Below are 18,451 nucleotides of genomic sequence, written 5' to 3'. Positions count from 1 at the left end.
AAAATTGATGCATGTGGGTTCGACATCCGTATTTGATCTTATATTACAAAACTCAACATCGTACACTTGCGATATAAATTACGTTATAGAATAAGCGTAACAAATATAGCATAAATCTTTATGTCTACGCGTAAAGCTCTTGCACACTTAAATAAACCGTTGGAAGCATGTAGCATTCTTCAGTGGTGAGGGGGGCAACAACAAACACTTTGACGATCAATTCAATCAACTGTAGAGGTGAAAATTAAACCATAATTACGTGTCCAGACATCTAGTTGTAGAGAGGAAACAAAAATGGGCAAGATAAATATCGAGAATGTAAAAAATTTATGTTCAAATGATATTAAGTACGAGTTTTTATAATAAAATATGTTAAGTAGTTATCGTTTGACGAAAGATATGTGACATCATTCTAATAGCAATGCGTCATTCCATAGGTGTCACATAAGCAATTTAGGTTCAAAGAGCATTTAATGACTTTGAAAAATGATCATCCTATAGTTTATGTCTGACATCTGAAAAGTAAACTGAGAGGCACTACTGTGTAGTTGTTAAATCAATCAATCATTCAGAAGATCTTGTACAAAAGATCTCTTAAAAGAGGCAAAGCTAAGAAGATGCTTTGTGGGTTCAAAGGCTAATTCATTCGAAAATAAATTGTAGAAACCGTAACACCTCACCTTGACCATAAATGGTTGGGCTCAATGTGACGCTTCGATTGAAATGAAGTTGTCACTTCAGCCATCTCCATTTAATTACCTCGACTGGGCTAGATATGTCAGTAATGTAAAATGCAGCCTAAAAATGGCTTGTTAACTGACTACCACATGGACATCGATTAGTGTCTCATAGATGAGGCATAATAATATCTTATTGTATCAATTTTATGTACTCAAATTACTTGGGTGACCTCATCAGTCATATTCAACTCTAAATATATTTAAATAAGAAATAATCAAAATCAAGTTTGTTTTCTCCAAGAAATACTTAGAATGAAATTGACATTATTCTTAGATCAATTCTCCATTAATACAAGGTGCTACTTTAAAGCCTCGATAGAAAAGAAAGCACTAAATATATTATTATTATCCAATAATTGCTGTTAACCAACAAGATAATATCCAAATTACACTTCTTCCCGACCCCTAACATGGCCTAGTCATTAGTCAACTAATAAAAACTACTTAAATTTCGAAAAACATATCTAGCCTTTTTATTATTCACTTTAACAATAGAAGTAAAAATGAACTTGAGTTTTCCAAATCTCACAGCTGTAATTGACTCTAGCCTCCACCAAATACATACCTAACCAAAGGCATAGAAGATGTCGACAGACAGACCCTATAAATAAAGCTGAATGGATAGCAGTAGCCAAAACAAAGTGCAACAGTTTCGACAACACTCGGTAGAAGAAACAAACAAAAATGTCTTCGAGGCAATATTTGTATATTTACAAAAATTAGAATCTAAACAAAAACAAATATTCTAAAAATATTGTTTATCTACGTGACTCAAAAAGACTAAACCCATGTTCAAATTCCTCAACTTTCATACACAACAAAACCACTACCGCTAAATTGCCGTTAACCAACAATAGGCTTCAACTCCATTTCACAAACTCTTCACCCCAAATGATAAAATTGTCACCCAAGAAGCACCAAACCAAAATCAAGCTTTATGCGAAAAACCACATCTTGATGAAGATTGCCAGACCCATTTGCAGGATAAATGCAGAAATAACCACAATTGTAATTTCACTTTCGTTTATATAAGATCTGAGGTTCAAAGCAACAAAGCTGGCTGATGCACCGCCAACAAGTAATATGATAGTCCATCGCAGAAACTCAAATGGAATAACCAACAGGAACTGAACATATTCAAGGAAACAAGTCAGATCACTGCATTATTAATTTAAATTACAGTCAGGAGGAGACAACAGAAAAACATAACCAAATAAAAAACTTAGCAAATTCATCATTATATTCATCGGTCAAAGTCACACATAGCAATTAGTTCACATGAATGTCAAACATAAAGCAAGGAACCTCAAATTCAGGAACAAAAAATCTTGTGCATCAAGAAAAAATACTTAGCACCAATGATTTAAGATAACCTAGATCAAATACTGAAAAATCTAGTTAAACAATTATACTTTTTGGGTAAGGTTAAAGAAGCCAAGTCTAACTTCTAATATGAGCTTATTTGGGAGAAACTTTTCAAATGAAAAATGAATTTTTTGGATAGTGTATGGTTAAAAAGTAGGGAAAAGTTTAAAAATGATTTTCAAAATCTCTCTTCAGAAGCAAGCTCTAAACTTGGGTGAGTTATGTGAATTGTGTTTCACCAGTGGTTGATCCAGCCCAACTCGATGAAAGGCCTATTGAAATCAAATCTTTTACAACCACCTTATAGCATCTCAATCTGTTCTCTGCCTCCCTCTTCTAACAATATACTACTAAGATCATTCTACTCTTGTTAGTCTTGTGGATACTTGTATAGGTCTATGCAATTTTCACCATATGGACATTCTGCTGTTTCACGACCAAACATTCAGTATCATAATATAACTGGTCTAATAGAACTTGCCTGTTAACTTGATAGGTACATCTTATTGGCATAAGTACCTATAGCATTTCTCCATTTTGTCCAATTCATAATAATTCTGTGCATTACATCCTCTACAGGTGATCAATCTTTGTGATAATTTAACTTAGATATATGAAAACAATCACTTGTTGAGATAACATCATCCTCCAATAAGATTCGTATCAATCCAACTAAATTGGTATTACATTTATTATGTACCTCTCAATTTCAAATTGTTCCATTAAAGATGTGGCATAAGATTTATTCAATCCCAGTATAAACAACTAAAACTATATAATCATACGATTTATTCAATCCCAGTATCACCAACTAGAACTATATAATCAGACAATAACACATACCAAGAGACTTCAGCTTGTATATATCCCGTAAAAATCAAATAAAAAAATCTCTAACTACGTAGTCTACATTTTCATTTTTCTTTACAATAGTTTGTGAAACATCCACATACAACCATGTTCATATATGCAAATTGCATTGATCAGAATGAATAGACACAGCAATATATAGCATATGTTAAAAACCAGTAAGCTTATTCTCCTTCAAATTAGCTCCAGGGAACTTATGGTGATAGGACGACCAATCTTATGAGAGAAACTACCTTCAGAAGCCCATGAGTTCCTAGCAACGGAAGCTTAAAGAAATACCTTCCAAAAAAATGTTGTGTCACTGGTAGAACTTGTATTATGTAAAATCATTTGAAAAATAAAAACATATAGTTTGGTAGCTTTTCGGTTTGCTAAAGCTGGACATAATTCTTGAATTGAATGCCCCACGATTAATTTATCGGAAAAAACATAGACAGAGCAGGCACATATACTTACAGAGCTTAGAATGAAAATGAAAAGGGAATATCCCCACAAGCACCAAAAGCGTATGAGGCTTGCATTTGATCCCAGGTACTGAAGCAAAAAGTAATATGCCAGTGGTACTATCAACACATAACCGTATATGGAGCAAGCTGCCACGTTTAAATAACTGACGTCGAAGGTCCATGAGGTACTGTGATCACTTCTTCTATGCATTAGGTAGGTAGCACAATTTCCAAGGGAAGCAATTGCAAATACCAATGTAGTGGAGATCCAGACAAGTCCATAGCTAAAAGATGGGGGAAAGAAAAAGAAAAGTCAGGGAAAGAGCAGCAATGCCAAAAGATGAAGTCATAAAGTGGAAAATGGACATTGAAAATATATAACAGGAGAACCAGAATGAAAACTAGAATGGTATAGATGCTATCTGTGCAATTCATAACCAACGGATTAGAGATTATAGTCTCTTTTTCCTCTACTCTTTTCTAAAGCTTCCGGAAGATGTTTCAGTTTCATAATTTAGTTGTTTGCTTTAAAATTTCCGCCTAGTAATCTTGTATAGTCAGATAGTCCTTTGCTGTATAGATTTTTAAGTATAATTCTGGTTGTCAATAGCCTGGAGAAAATAGCAAACTATATTACAGGGGAGGAGGGGGGAGAAAGAATAACATATTATGAGGATGTGGACTTAGAAAACCTCCAGCCAGCCCAAATTTGAGATGAAAATAATATTTATACACCTTTTCCCTCTCCCTCGCATTGTAAATCTTCTATTTCTTTAAGTCTTAAGTGTCCATCCTTACACAAAACACCATTGAAAGGTAAGATACTCTGGTTAGCACAGCAATAGAAAGAAGGCTGGAGAGTACATATCTTTAAGTCGAGAGTAAAGTTACGGTGAACAGCCGTCTGATGGAAAAAGATTTTCACGTTCAGTTAAGAAAGCACTTTTTTCATAGAGATTCTCATTTCCTTTTACATGAATTCCCCAGCAGCGATTTCAATCATTTTAATCTACCTACCAAATTGGAAAAGATGACATTTTGTCATCAATTATTATTTCATCCTTAACCCACAAGGCCTAATCACTTCTTTACTCATGGAAATGTACTTCATTAATCATAGATAGATGCCATTTTAAAATTTATAATCACTTGGGAACATGAGAAAGATCATAGGATTCATCAAATAATTCTGGAAAGTGAAAAAACCAAATTTTCATCTTGAGCAGTCGCTATTGGCAGCTAATATTTTCAAAATATCTTCAGTAGGATGGAAGTTGTCAACACTAATAGAAGTACTACAGAGTTGGAAACTAGAAATGGCCCATGGAAACATGACCACAACTGTTAGACCGTATCAACATTAATTATATTACCACAAGTAAGAAACAGTACACTATACTCCCATTTGCAGTGCATTTATAACTTGCTTGGAGTGCATTTGAGCTGAAAAAATTAATAGGTAAAATTTCGAGAACTTGAGATGAAAAAGTTCATTTAAGAGCAGAATATCCCCAGTTTAAAATGTAAAAAATTTGGAAAGTGGTCTGACTAGACAATTTGCTGCTACTAACTACTGTAGACAACCAATATGAATATGTGGCGGAGATGAACAAATGATAAAATCAACTTGTGTTAAGGCATCTGTAGCTGTAATGCAGTAATTGCAGATATTTACGAAGTCTGAGTCAGAAGATAAAAGAAAGTTCCTAAATTAGAAGACAAGGAATTGAGCATTTCGTGGAACTTATCACAGCATTCTTCTATATTATGCATCAATTTGTCAAATGTCAACAGCAGCCAAAATATTTGCAATAGACTGTTAATATTGAGATTGAATTCATCCTTTGAATTCATCGTTTCAGCATCTCACTTTGAACAATATTGGTGAAAAAGAATTAATTAGAGAAGAAATGCTCACAGCTCATCAGTTTTGCATCATCAAATGGTATGTATGTAAACCATGCACACTTTCATTTCAACTTAGTCTTCTGGAGAAAAATTGTCAGAAATCAACTAGTTCAAGTTTTCCTGATTCCCTATCAAATAACATTCAGTTACCTAGTTCAAATTCCTGTATTTCACATCCAAATCTTCATAACATAAGTGAACACCTACGTTGAGGAAAAATTTATCTCGAAGCCAAAACACATGGATATAGAGAGCTGGAGAGTATGCAGGAGAGGAGAAGTCGTGCCAGGGATTTTACATGAAGATACTACATCGTATACTCAGTTAAAAAGATGCCTTTTTCAAAAAGTGGTTTCAAATGAAGAAACGAAACGAAATTGACAATTCCAGCAATGTCAAAATAAAATCCATCTCCAAAAAATGTAACTTACAGGTCTGGATTGGCATCAATCTTGCTGAAAAAATCTCCACTTATAGGATACAAAGAACTGATCAATCTGTTCAGCACAACATCGGTATCTACATTAAAATATTGCGTGTAAGAAGAGATGCTAAAAACTCCTTTCCAGTTGTTTGTCAACTGTTGTTCATCTCCATCTGCAGGAATTATCAGGTAGAGTGTAATTAGCTGTTTGAGCAAGAGTATTTGCTTCATTGTTGGAATCATCAGGGTATTTTAATACGCATAAAAAGGTTTGGATGACAAATCCGTTTCAAAATTTGTGAGAAAGCAGAAGAAATGATGCATGGACATTATAAATGTCAAGGAATCATGACAAATCCGTTTCAAATGTAAAATTTGATCTATTTATCTTTAGTTTCACAATAAAATTACGAGCAACCCTAACGTGCTTTGCTTGTAAAAGCACCAAAAGCAGAAAGATTATGTGTTTTCTCAAAGGCCAAATGGCACTATGCTCAGATTACGATTTGGAAATTGAAAAGGGAGATCTGTAGCCCTTCCCCCTGGGCTATTTCAAGGGATTTCCATACGGTTTCATATCTAACTAAGTATTATATTTTAATAGGGGCAAAAAACCATGAGTCATAATCCAATAATGTTGTTACTTTCCTCCGTTAGACAATGCATGTTTGAAGGATATAGGCAATACCCATTGGTATTCCAATACAAGACACCAAAATTGCTGGAAGACTCATTTTGTTCTAGAACATGTCCGAATCATGAATTCACAAATGAACTTTAAAAACAAACTAGCGTTCAATTAGTAGCCAAACCAAACAGACAATTTATCTATTAAACAAGTGACAGAAGTACTAGATGCTGTTATCAAGTTCTCCATGTTCCTTACTAGGATCTGTCATTAAAAAATATGGATGATACTACATACCACTGGTACCACCAAGAGTTTGGTATCCTGTGCCCCTGCTTGCACTATTATTGGGAGGAAATATTTGCAAATTTGCACCAGGAACTGCACAGAATCCAACATTCCATTGAAAGGTGCATTGTTTTAGGCAACAGAATGTGGAATTGTAAGAGAAAATATTCAATTCTCATTGATAATTCGAAGAACTTTACAGAACTATACATATGGGGACACAAAATTTACAGGATAAGGAAAGATTTTGAGAGCTAGTTCCATTTCTAATAGCACTGGGAACATCTAAGTCATCAAAGGTCTCCATATTGCTAGATTCTGAGATTGTTGGAGGTGTGATTTAAATTAGACTCTTGGCAATCAATAGGATGTTGATTTTCAGTACCATCCTCCTAGAATAGACACAAAGCTCAGAAGCCCAGGTTGATTTTTTTCGAGTAGATTCTTCCCCTGCCACCATTTCTTCCGATGGCACCACAACATTGTTCCTGACGAAATCAAGCTGCTTAGATTGTTCATGACTCAATAAGTTGTTCAAGAAAACTTGGTAAAATAAGACTGACCTTCAAAAAATGTGAAATTGGTAGTCACAGAATTTTTTGGAAACAGGATCAAAACATTTGTATCTTTTTTGCATTGATGAATATACTACAAATACAAATTTTAAAGGATGGGGATCAAGTTTGATCTATGTGGTGCAAGAATTGGAAAGAAGCAACGCATCCAAATATTTTTTGGTTATAGTGATGTGAAATGTTAAGAATGAGGATATTTTTTTGAAAGAACATCAAGAGGTTTTAAAATCTTATTATCTTTGTTGGCATCTGATTAATAAAATAAGCTGCCGTTAAAAATGCTTCACCCCGAAGATATCTAGGAACTTCATTTGTAAACATGATGTCCTTAGCAACTTTTGAGTAAATGTTGACTCTTTCTTTAGGTAACAGTTTGGCTGAGTGTTAAAACATGAAGATCGATGAAAAATGCCGTATTCTTTTTAAAAATCTCCAAGATAGCATTGATATATTCTTCTCCATTATCCATATGAAGAATTTGAATGTGTTTGAAATTGAGTGCGAAATCATGGCATAAAAATCTTTAAAAACTTTTGAGGCCTCAGACTCTACTTTTAGAAGGTAAATCCAGCAGACCATTGTGTGATCATCAATGATGCATATAAATCATTGAGACCAAGTTGTGTTTAACAATTCAGATGGCCTCCAGATATGACTATGTAAAAGAGAGAGAGATTTTGATATTTTATATGACTGAGGAGGAAAATGAACTCGATGATGTTTAGATAAATGGCAAAACTCACGATGAAATTCTGAAGGATTATTGTTCTTGAACAAAGCAGGAAATAGTTTTTCTAAATACGGAAAGGTAGGATAGGATTACCAAGCTAATAATGCTATAAGAGTGTTTTATTTTCAGCAGGCAGAAAGAAAACTACTGTTTACAACTTGAGCTTGTCGATGTTGAAAGAAATTTACCGTAAAATAGTAGTCCATCAACCTCTTTAGCCTTGCCAATCATCCTTCCCCAAACTTATATATTGGGATTTCATCTTAAATGGTTAACCTTATTAAGAGGAAAAACTCAAACCCTTATACATTGATCTACATTTCAGTATTTAACCAATGTCGAATTTATCCCTTAACATTTTCCCACGATATGGTGGCTCATTTGAGCTGACTAATCTTAGAATCCACATGCTCATAAGAGTTTTAGCCAAATTGAATTGTTCGTTGGATCTTAATGGACTTTAATACCATATTGATAATAGAAAATATTAAATTCTCATTGATAATTATGAAGCTATATATAGGGGAATTCACAATTTACAAACAAGATAAGGAAAGTATATTGTAAATAGCTTATCCAGCCTAAGACTAGGGATTTACAACAGCATATTAATCAAATCAGATAAAATTAAATCTGGTTGATTAAGTCAGATAAGATTGATTGAATCAAATCAAATTTGAAGCAAGTCAACTCAGATTAAACCAAATCCGATTTTCCCACACAGAACAATGAGGGCCTGTTTGAGCCATATTATTCCAAAAAAATGCATACTTAAACAGTGATTTGACATCATTTCAACCACACATTCTTCAATAAAATAATATTACACGCAAATAAAAAAAATTTCCTTATTTTTTAACCACACATTTCCCATCAATACACTATTCAAGAATGCATTATTACCAAAATAATGTAGCTCAAACACCCCCTGAATATGAAAGAAGTATTATAAGATTTCTTACCATCTTGGCTAGAGGGCGTCTTTTCTTCACTAACAACAGCCTGCGCATTTGTAACAAATTTATTATATAGAAGAATAAATAAATATGCTAAAAAATCTCCAGTTTATAACTATTTGGTTTTCAAGCATATAATTTGTTTAACACTATAATTCCCTGGGAAACTAAAGAGGCCTTCCAATCAGAAAAGGGAGAAAATCAAAAGAGGGGAGGAGAATGCGAATAAGAATTAGTTTACATATAAATGAGGTGTGAAAAGAGAGAGGTGAAAATTTTGTTCATTATTTTGTTCAAAAAATTATGACCCAATTACATCTCACCACATCATGTGGATATAAACAGTTATATAAACCATCATGTACATGTAACACAACTATACAACTAAATTCACATTGAAGTTGAAATAATTGATTTCACAATTAGATCTATGAGAGCTTCATTCCTGCTACTAACTTAAAATATAGTCATCCATCAATAAGAAAACTATAAATTATGATGATAAACTGTCTCTCGCCACTTAACAAAAGAAAATGCTCTAACCATTGTCAGGCAAATCAGCCATAATGAAATCACTTGTGCACTCAATCTAATCACCTCAATAGCAAAATCAATTGAATTACGATCCCTAAAAGCCTTAACGCACCTAGTTTTCCACCTTAAAAAAATAAAAAATAAAAAAAAAATCATCTAAGCTCGTACGACTAAGTAATCATCTTCCAAGGTAAAAACGAGTCACCAAATATTTCTTGTACTTCCAAAACAAGCATTAAATTTAAAAACTAAATAAATGAAAGATAGAAAATAGTCGTCCTCATGAATGAGTACCCGTAACACTTCAAATTTTTTATATCAGCTCCAAATTTTCAGAGCTTCGGTATAGAACGCTACAAAAAACGAAACCTTCCCAATTGATTAATTAGATGGAAATGCAATCAAAGATTTCATAACAAAGCCCTCTCCCAGGAAAATTCGCGCATAATTATGATCAGGAAAAAAAAAGGCTATGGAGACAAGCATATTAAATCATTTATAGTACAGTAATGATTGTGAAATCTGGAGAGAGTAGTGCACCGGTACTGAGCCAAGCAAGTAGCTGGTGGGAAGACTGCTGAAAGACTCGTCCATCGGAATCAATTAAAAAAAAAAGTAGTGAAAGAGTGTGTACGAAATTGATTTAGATAATTGTTACGCCTCATTTTATGAGCCTCGGAACCACTCCGACCCCCCGAAGCCTCTCCGAAGTGATACACCGATTCCTGCCACTGATCTGTCGAAGTGTCCCGTCTCCGAGGTCGGTTCAAGTGGCTTGAACCCCCGTTAGAAGATTCGCTGCCAATTTAAGATTTGCTCTGCATATAAGGTTTAAATTGATGTGACGTCCCCCATAAAGCTATTTGATGTGACTTATCAACTTTATGTCAATTCAACTCGGGGGAAACAAACTGTCCGCCCACTCTACAAGCGCGGCTGATTGACGCCTATGAGCAGACGCTTCATACCGTCAGATGTATACACGTGTTCCACATCCCACGGTTCATACCACCTATAAATACCCAAAGATTGGCCAGAGGCAAAGGGAATGAAACTCTCAATAGATAGCACTCCATAACAAGTTTATATATTCTCCTCCCCCTTTATTGACTGATTGATTTGTGTATTCCCTGGACACTGTTCCGACCACCCAAACCTGACTTGACCGTCGGAATGTATACGGCCGCCACCCCCGTTGGTTCCGGCCGTGTGCGCCTGACAGTTTGTTCATCTCGTAGGGAGGAATACGTGGAGTAGCTACAAGTTGGCCACGTGGAAGAGCCATTTTTAGAGGTCAACAGGATGCCATACACATTGATTGTATTTTTTGATGTTAGGATATCATAGAAGACAAATCAAGTGCTTCGTATAAGGCTGTATCAACATCCAACTGCACTTAAATGAGGAACTCATCTTGAATGCAACCGGGTAACAATCATAAGACTTTGAGCAGAGCATTGATCACCACCTTTTTCAATTTAACTGCACATTGCTTGCCGTTAGCCAAAGGGAGGGCATGTAAGCACAGTATTTCAAAAATAAATGGTCTTCTTCTTTGGCCTCAATTGAAAAATGAAACATAAGCATCATTGATATGATAATTTTCCTTTACTCGTAAGTGAAAAAATGCTGTTTACTTTGAGAGTGAATGTGTAATGTGTTTCGCCTTTGACTAATGAAACCTTATTTATTTTAAACCTTGTTCATTTATTTATAATTGAATTTTTTAAGATTAAGCAAACATGCTCCAAGTTCGTAAATAAATTAACTGGAATATAAAAACACATAACGAGTATTTACCTGGCTGCTGTGTCCACTCTCCTTTTTCCTGCAGCTGACAGCACGAGGGTGCAATCGAGCATAGTATCTGCAATAGAAAATTGATGCAAAATAATTTGAATTACAAAACTAATCCACATTTATATAGAAAAGACCATCGTAATATTATAAATAAATTAAACTGTATTGAAACCGCAAAAGAATAGGTCCCCCTTAGGCTTAGAATTTGTGTTATAACAAATGAAATTTCACGAAAGTATAATGCACCAAATAAATTCTAAAGTTCAAGTGTATTATAATTTTCAACATTATCTTTCACTTTCAGTACAATTTTTCCGCAAAATATGTAGCAAGAGACAACATATTAAGCCAATTCTCATGTTCGCAGCAGCATATTAAGGATGGAAACAACCTTTCTGGAAGTTGTAATCCGAGAGAGTGCCCACCTTAAAGTTGCTTGCCTGCGAAAATCGAACGCTGCTGGGTCGGTGGAATTCCTTAAAAACATTTTTTTTGAAAAATACTTTTCACTAAATTAAATTAATCAAATCTTTGTTTTTTTAGACATATTGAAGTGGTGCGCCTATGTTACTATTGCCAGATTTCGATGTCATAAAACTAGACTAAATCTTAGCATAGATTACCTTCTTTGTCTTGAATCTGGCCTTTACATTGTCGATGGTGTCACTTGACTCGACCTCAAGCTTTATGGTTCTGCCCGTTAGGGTTTTCATGAATATCTGCATTTTTACTTTATTTCGCAGTTCAACTTGCGATCAGTATTGAAACGAGTTTATATATTGATGCGGTTAGTGTTTAGGGAAATCTTGATTAGGACTGGGCAAATCTTCCAAATCGAATTGAATTCGACGATTCTTGTCAAATTAAATATCTGAAATGAGAATCGACGAGTACGGTTCAGTTCTCAATTATAGACCAAGAACCGAATCTTTCTAATTTTTTTTATATTGAATAAATCAAATTATTTTAATTTTAATTTTTTCCAAACAAATTAACAATATCTAAGTTCAATTTTTTGGTTTAATTTTTGGCCCAACCCGTTTTATTGCTTCATTTCTAATTTTTTTAATTTTTGGCACAACATGATCCAACCCAACTAAATAACCCTAAACAGTAAACTAAACACCTACAAGCATAACATTGTTTGCCTGTCTCAACTCTCACAACCTCGCTGACATTTCCAAACCTATATACTGAAGCTGTGACCTTCGATCGAAGCTGTGACGTAGCGATCATTTGAACAAGGCAGTTTGCTAGTTTCTGACATTTCAAAACCATTGCAATTATTTAGAAATGAAGGGGTTAAATGGTCATATGTTTTTATTGAGTTATTTAGCTCTAGAGAATTTGTACTTTCTGTTGAATTTTGCTTGAAATTTGTTGAATTTGTATTTAGGCCCGTAGTTGAAGAATTTGTATTTGATTTCTAACTTTCTGTTGAATTCCACTTGAGAGACCCGAGAAGGAAATTATAGGATGGCCATTCCAAAATGCACATGTATTGCCATTGATATTGAAATTCATGCAAGAGGCAACAAATGGAGCTTTTGTACAGTCGGTCTTGATTCTCCCACCTTGTGTTGCCCAATCTTCTGCATTCCAACCGCTGCAGTATACTCTCATGGGCTGATTTGTTGTGAATGGAATGCCAATTGTTTGGTGGTTTTTGAATACTCCGATAGAAATGTTGTCCACCAAGAAGCTGAAATTCATAACTAAGAGAAATATTATTAATTTGCCCATAGTTCTAGGAATAATGAAAATGAGACTTAAGGGCTTTGTATATTGACTTACATGATTAGTTAGCAGTTAGCTTATACTCTTTAAGGGTATTCTAGAATGTTTTGCTAGTTTCTCTCTGTTCATTCGTTAGCATATGATGATTTTGTTCCACATTGTTTGTGTAGGACTTAATCAAGTTTCTTGTTAAAGTGATAACAATTCTGGATGCTCAAGTGGGAGACAAAAGCAGCCTACTGAGAGGTCAGAAATATGGAATCATTTCACTAAGATATTTGGTGGAGAAAGAGCAAAATGTAATTACTGTGGGAGAACATTTAAGACTGAAACTAATAATAGAACTTCTAGCATGTGGAAGCATTTAAAAACTTTTTATGCATATAAGAACACTAAAATTGATGAAAGCCAACCACTACTCACTCGAGAAAACAATGATGGTGGTATTATGGCTATGGTGTTTAATAAAGAAATGTGTAGAAAAGCATTGGTTAAGATGATTATTATTGATGAATTGGCTTTTTCCTTTGTGGAAGGTGTGGGTTTTAAGGAATTTGTTCATCAACTTTGCCCTAGATTTCGGGTTCCTTCTCGAAGAACGATTACTAGACCATGAAACAAAGGAATCGTTGAGAATTAAATTTATTAACGATAGGCAAAGGATTTCTCTAACAACTGATTGTTGGGCATCAATTCAAAACATCAATTATATGGTAGTCACAGCACGCTTTATTAATAGAAGTTGGAAGCTGTACAAGAGGATGTTGAGTTTTTCTGTGGTTCCAAATCATAAAGGGAAGACAATTGGGAAGATTATTGAGACGTGTTTTCTTGATTGGGGAATAGAGTGTGTGGGTATCATTACTTTAGACAATGCAAACACAGATGATGCAGCGATCGTTTATGTGAAAAACAAGTTGAAGAATTGGAAACCTGATGATACTATGATTTTAGGTGGCCCTTATCTGCATGTACGTTGTTTAGCACACATAGCCAATTTGATTGTTAAAGAATGGTTGAAAGAGTTTAATCCATCTATAGATAGTATTCGCAATGCGGTAAAATATTTCCGATCACCTCCTTCCCGGTTGACAAAATTTAATTGTTGTATTGAAAGGGAAATGATTGCATGCTCAAAACTTGCTATTTTAGATGTTCCTACTAGATGAAATTCAACATTCTTAATGTCGGATAGTGCATTGAGTTTTGAATTTTTTGAAAGAATGGAGGAAGATGACGGGTTTTATTGTAAATATTTTGATGAAAATGAAGGTGGAAAAGAAAAAGAGGGGCCACCTACAAGTTATGATTGAGAGAAAGCTAGAAAATTTGTCAAATTTCTAAGAACCTTTTATGATATCACATTGAAGTTTAGTGCTTTGTTGAGTGTTACTTCTAATATTTACTTTCAAGAAGTTTGTAAAATCAAGCAAATTTTGAAGAAAATGGGTGAGAAGCAAGATTATTTGCTAAGTAGTATAGCAAATATCATAAAAATTAAGTTTGACAAGTATTGGAGTAAAATTGATAAAATGAATAAGATTTTGATTGTAACAATCGTGCTTGATCCTAGGTATAAGTTGGAATTTGTTGTACATTGCATTGGTATTTTGTATGACAGTGTTAAAATTGAACCCACTAAAAATAAGGTCATGAAATTATTGTATACTTTGTATAACCAACAAAAGGAATGGCATCGTTCAAACAATGGATCTAGTGGAAGCGGAAGTGGGGGCGATGAATCTAATGATGGAGTCACTTTGTTGGAGGATTCGAATGATGACGATGATGATAGGGGATGATTGCAATTTTGATTTTGGGTATAAGAAATTGAAAACTACCAAAATGAATTTTCCTGGAAAAGATGAGGTACAATGATATCTAATGGAATCCATTAAAGATGCTAGTGATGAAAATTTTGACATTTTGAATTGGTGGAAGATCAATAAATCAAGATTTGAAATTTCATCTGAGGTTGCAAGGGATATTCTTGCCATTCCTGTATCTACAGTTGCTTCTTAGTCGGCATTTAGTATTGGAGTGCTGAACCTCCTCCTCCGTCGGAGGCTGAAGTCTCTTACTGGCCTCCACCAGCTCCTCCATTTGCTTCTTATATGAAGAGGAGGAGGCCTTCAGTGCCCTTGCTTCAGCCATCATTTTCTGAATAGTTTTGAAGTCAGGGCGTACTGGCAGCTTCTTGTTGAAGTTATCTGCAAAGAAAAGAATGAGGAATTAAATACAAAGTATTGGGAGTTCAGTTTAAAAGAGTGTGGGCTTCGGTCCTATTACCTTGGGACGCCATTAATTCGTGAGTGACGAAGTGTATGTTTTTCCGAATGAGCCTGTGATATGACCTCTTCTTCTGAGGCAGTTGATAAATAACGCAAATAATGTCGAAGTCCTCTGTCGACAGCTCGCACCGAGGGAGGGAACCTGCGAAAAGAAACATCTGTTAAACAAGCCCGACCGAAGAGAAATAAGATATCAACTACTATACTCACTAAGTGTTGAAAACTTCGCCGGGACTGTAAGAGGCGCCAGGGGGTCCCCCTCCATTGTGTCCCATCGCCCCGCTGCCCAGCACCAAGAGCTCTTCCATTCCTTGATGGAGCTCGGCAGATCGATCACAAATGGAGTGTGGGAACCCCACGACGTCAGGTAGTACCAGCCCCGGGTCTTATCCCCCCCGGCAGTAACCTTGGGTATGTAAAGAGTTTGAAAAACGGAAAGGGGCATCTCCACTCCTAACGACACCTCTTTCCACAACATCCAGGAGCCCACCATCTGGCTCCAGGAGTTCGGATTGAGCTACGTCGGGGCTAGCCCGTAAGACCTAAGCACCAACCTAAAGAACGGGTGAATAGGCAGCCTAAGTCCGGCCCTAAGGATCGCCTCGCTAATGGCCACGCAGCCCGGCCTTGGGTAACAAGCTCTCTCTTCTGGCCCTGGGAGAATCAGGTCCACACTATTCGGGATCCTATATTCCATCCTAAGTCTATCAAGGTCGGCCTCCCTCAACTTTGATGGGTAGTCCGATGCCCCCCAGTGCACAGAAGTATCCGGAGGGCTATCCGGTCGCTTCCACATGTTTTTCCCTCCCATTATGGCCCCAGCTATTTCTGAGGAGGTCGCCACAATGGGCTCGTCCACCCTCACAATCTCTAAACTCCTACCCATACCAGAACTCCCTTCCGAGGCCATTCGTTAAGAAATTTTTAGTCTAAATGGGTACTGAAACTTACGATTTTGAAAGTGTTTCCTAGCCGGAAATGGTGCAAGATCGTCGGAAATATCGCTCTCTCTCTCGCCGGACTTGCCTGTAGAACGTCGGGAATCGCCAAAAATTTGGGAGAAAAATTTTGTTTTTTCGTGGTAAAGGTAGAAACTCTGATAAGCCCCCAAAGTTCACCTTTTATAGGAAAGACAAATCCAATCTCCACCTTTGAATTCAAATACGATCAATCTGAACCGTCCGTTGTATTCTCGATCCCACTCGTTGAAATGAAACGCCAGATTTGATCTACGCCCAAGATGTCGCTGTGGCTTTCACGCTAAATTGAAACGCGTCGCCTCGGTTACCAACAGCCGTCAATAATAATTACTGGCCGCGGCAGCCTTCTAGGGGAATGGGCGTGGTACCCAACTGTCACCTTGGAAACACGCAACAGTTGTCAAATCATTGGACTTCTGGGTCGTATCGGATAATCTCCTCCCCCAACTTTACAAAGCTTAGCCGCAACCGATGCGAAGGCCCCGGTCGCTAATCACTTCGGGCGCTGCGTTCCCACCTTTGCTTTACAAAGTTCTAGCCATCTCCCCACGTGTCGACCCTCTTTTTCCGCCAACGCTTCGGCGAGAAACGAGTCCCCCAACTTAACAAAGCCTGGACGCACCCGATGCAAGCGCCCCGTTTGCTATCGCCTTGGTCGCTGCGCCCCTCTAGTGCTTCGCAAAGCTTGAGCCGTCTCCCTCTTCCTGACAACGCTTCGATGAAGATGAATCCCTAAAAATTTCTATAACGCTTTAACGAACCCGACGCGAGAGTATCATCGGCTCATCGCCTCGGCTCTGCGTTCTTCCAATGCTCTACAAAGTTTCAGCTACCCCCATGCCGCGATCCGGTCAGGAAAACAAATCCACGTATAATATAAATATTCATTCTCAGATTTGGGGGACCACTGTTACGCCTCATTTTATGAGCCTCGGAACCACTCCGACCCCCCGAAGCCTCTCCGAAGTGATACACCGATTCCTGCCACTGATCTGCCGAAGTGTCCCGTCTCCGAGGTCGGTTCAAGTGGCTTGAACCCCCGTTAGAAGATTCGCTGCCAATTTAAGATTTGCTCTGCATATAAGGTTTAAATTGATGTGACGTCCCCCATAAAGCTATTTGATGTGACTTATCAACTTTATGTCAATTCAACTCGGGGGAAACAAACTGTCCGCCCACTCTACAAGCGCGGCTGATTGACGCCTATGAGCAGACGCTTCATACCGTCAGATGTATACACGTGTTCCACATCCCACGGTTCATACCACCTATAAATACCCAAAGATTGGCCAGAGGCAAAGGGAATGAAACTCTCAATAGATAGCACTCCATAACAAGTTTATATATTCTCCTCCCCCTTTATTGACTGATTGATTTGTGTATTCCCTGGACACTGTTCCGACCACCCAAATCTGACTTGACCGTCGGAGTGTATACGACCGCCACCACCGTTGGTTCCGGCCGTGTGCGCCTGACAGTTTGTTCATTTCGTAGGGAGGAATACGTGGAGTAGCTACAAGTTGGCCACGTGGAAGAGCCATTTTTAGAGGTCAACAATAATCATTAAATCTGATTCAAATTGTTGATTTGCAGCAAATTTTGAGTTCTTTCTCGAATGGTTTATTCTCTATTTCGAGAACAGCCCTAAATTTCCATTTCTCCACAGCTTCGTTGCTATGGTCCCCCTTTTTTTTTTTAAATGTTATTTTTAAACAATTTTTTGACATTATTTCAATTACAAATTTTTCAATAAAATAATATTACACGATAAATTCAAATTTTTTACTTATTTTTTAATCACACATTTCTCATCTATACACTATTCAAAAATAAATTTTTTCCTCAAATTGGGGCTCAAACAAGAGCAAAGTATGATAGGCCCATTTATTTTATACGAATTAAAATCATAGATTTATAATTTTTCAACCACATATTTCATTAAATTTTATCCAAATTTACTAAAAATCTTATTTTAATTCTCATCAAACATGGGATGTATGTCAACTAGATATTTAACAATGTTTGGTAGAAATTTTAATTTAAATCAAATTCAACAACTAATGTTAATCATACATTTTATGAGATGCACAAATTTTTAATTACACATTTCATTAAAAAATTTGGTTTGAGGCTTAATTTCTTTTAAAAAATGATAGAAATGAAAAGAAGAAAAAGAAAA

At 36.3% G+C, this 18,451-nt stretch overlaps 2 protein-coding genes across 3 annotated transcripts; both read right to left on the bottom strand.

Moving 5' to 3' along the window:
• Positions 1 to 1,345: 1,345 nt before the first annotated feature.
• LOC111396860 (protein YIPF1 homolog) lies at positions 1,346 to 17,958 on the bottom strand. Of its 2 annotated transcripts, XM_023023433.1 has the most exons (7): positions 17,834 to 17,958; positions 10,005 to 10,116; positions 8,937 to 8,976; positions 6,679 to 6,762; positions 5,761 to 5,926; positions 3,432 to 3,705; positions 1,346 to 1,867 (listed from the first exon to the last, which is right to left on the bottom strand). In XM_023023433.1, the coding sequence occupies exons 2-7, from the start codon at positions 10,056 to 10,058 to the stop codon at positions 1,676 to 1,678; spliced, it is 810 nt and encodes a 269-aa protein (XP_022879201.1). In that variant the 5' UTR covers positions 10,059 to 10,116; positions 17,834 to 17,958; the 3' UTR covers positions 1,346 to 1,675. The 2 variants fall into 2 exon arrangements, with proteins under 2 accessions (XP_022879201.1, XP_022879202.1); XM_023023434.1 differs by lacking the exon at positions 6,679 to 6,762 and having other exon boundaries at positions 17,834 to 17,951.
• LOC111397843 lies at positions 14,967 to 15,770 on the bottom strand. Its single transcript, XM_023024815.1, has 3 exons — positions 15,503 to 15,770; positions 15,291 to 15,434; positions 14,967 to 15,211 (listed from the first exon to the last, which is right to left on the bottom strand). Exons 1-3 carry the CDS (start codon positions 15,768 to 15,770, stop codon positions 14,967 to 14,969), a joined length of 657 nt encoding a protein of 218 aa, XP_022880583.1.
• Positions 17,959 to 18,451: the final 493 nt, after the last annotated feature.

The sequence above is a fragment of the Olea europaea genome, chromosome 7 (genome assembly GCF_002742605.1).
Source record: "Olea europaea var. sylvestris chromosome 7, O_europaea_v1, whole genome shotgun sequence".
Lineage (NCBI taxonomy): Eukaryota > Viridiplantae > Streptophyta > Magnoliopsida > Lamiales > Oleaceae > Olea > Olea europaea.
This window is presented reverse-complemented; position numbering and strand designations above follow the sequence as displayed.

Bases quoted from the DNA above. Each gene is read 5' to 3' on its own strand.
- LOC111396860 (XM_023023433.1), bottom strand. From the start codon at position 10,058: ATGGACGAGTCTTTCAGCAGTCTTCCCACCAGCTACTTGCTTGGCTCA. The intron at 8,977-10,004 runs GTGCACTACTCT...ACAAATGCGCAG, and splicing joins ACTTGCTTGGCTCAGTACCG to GCTGTTGTTAGTGAAGAAAA. The intron at 5,927-6,678 runs GTATGTAGTATC...TAATTCCTGCAG, and splicing joins AACTCTTGGTGGTACCAGTG to ATGGAGATGAACAACAGTTG.
- LOC111397843 (XM_023024815.1), bottom strand. From the start codon at position 15,770: ATGTTGTGGAAAGAGGTGTCGTTAGGAGTGGAGATGCCCCTTTCCGTT. The intron at 15,435-15,502 runs GTGAGTATAGTA...TTCTTTTCGCAG, and splicing joins GGCGAAGTTTTCAACACTTA to GTTCCCTCCCTCGGTGCGAG. The intron at 15,212-15,290 runs GTAATAGGACCG...TTTTCTTTGCAG, and splicing joins CGAATTAATGGCGTCCCAAG to ATAACTTCAACAAGAAGCTG.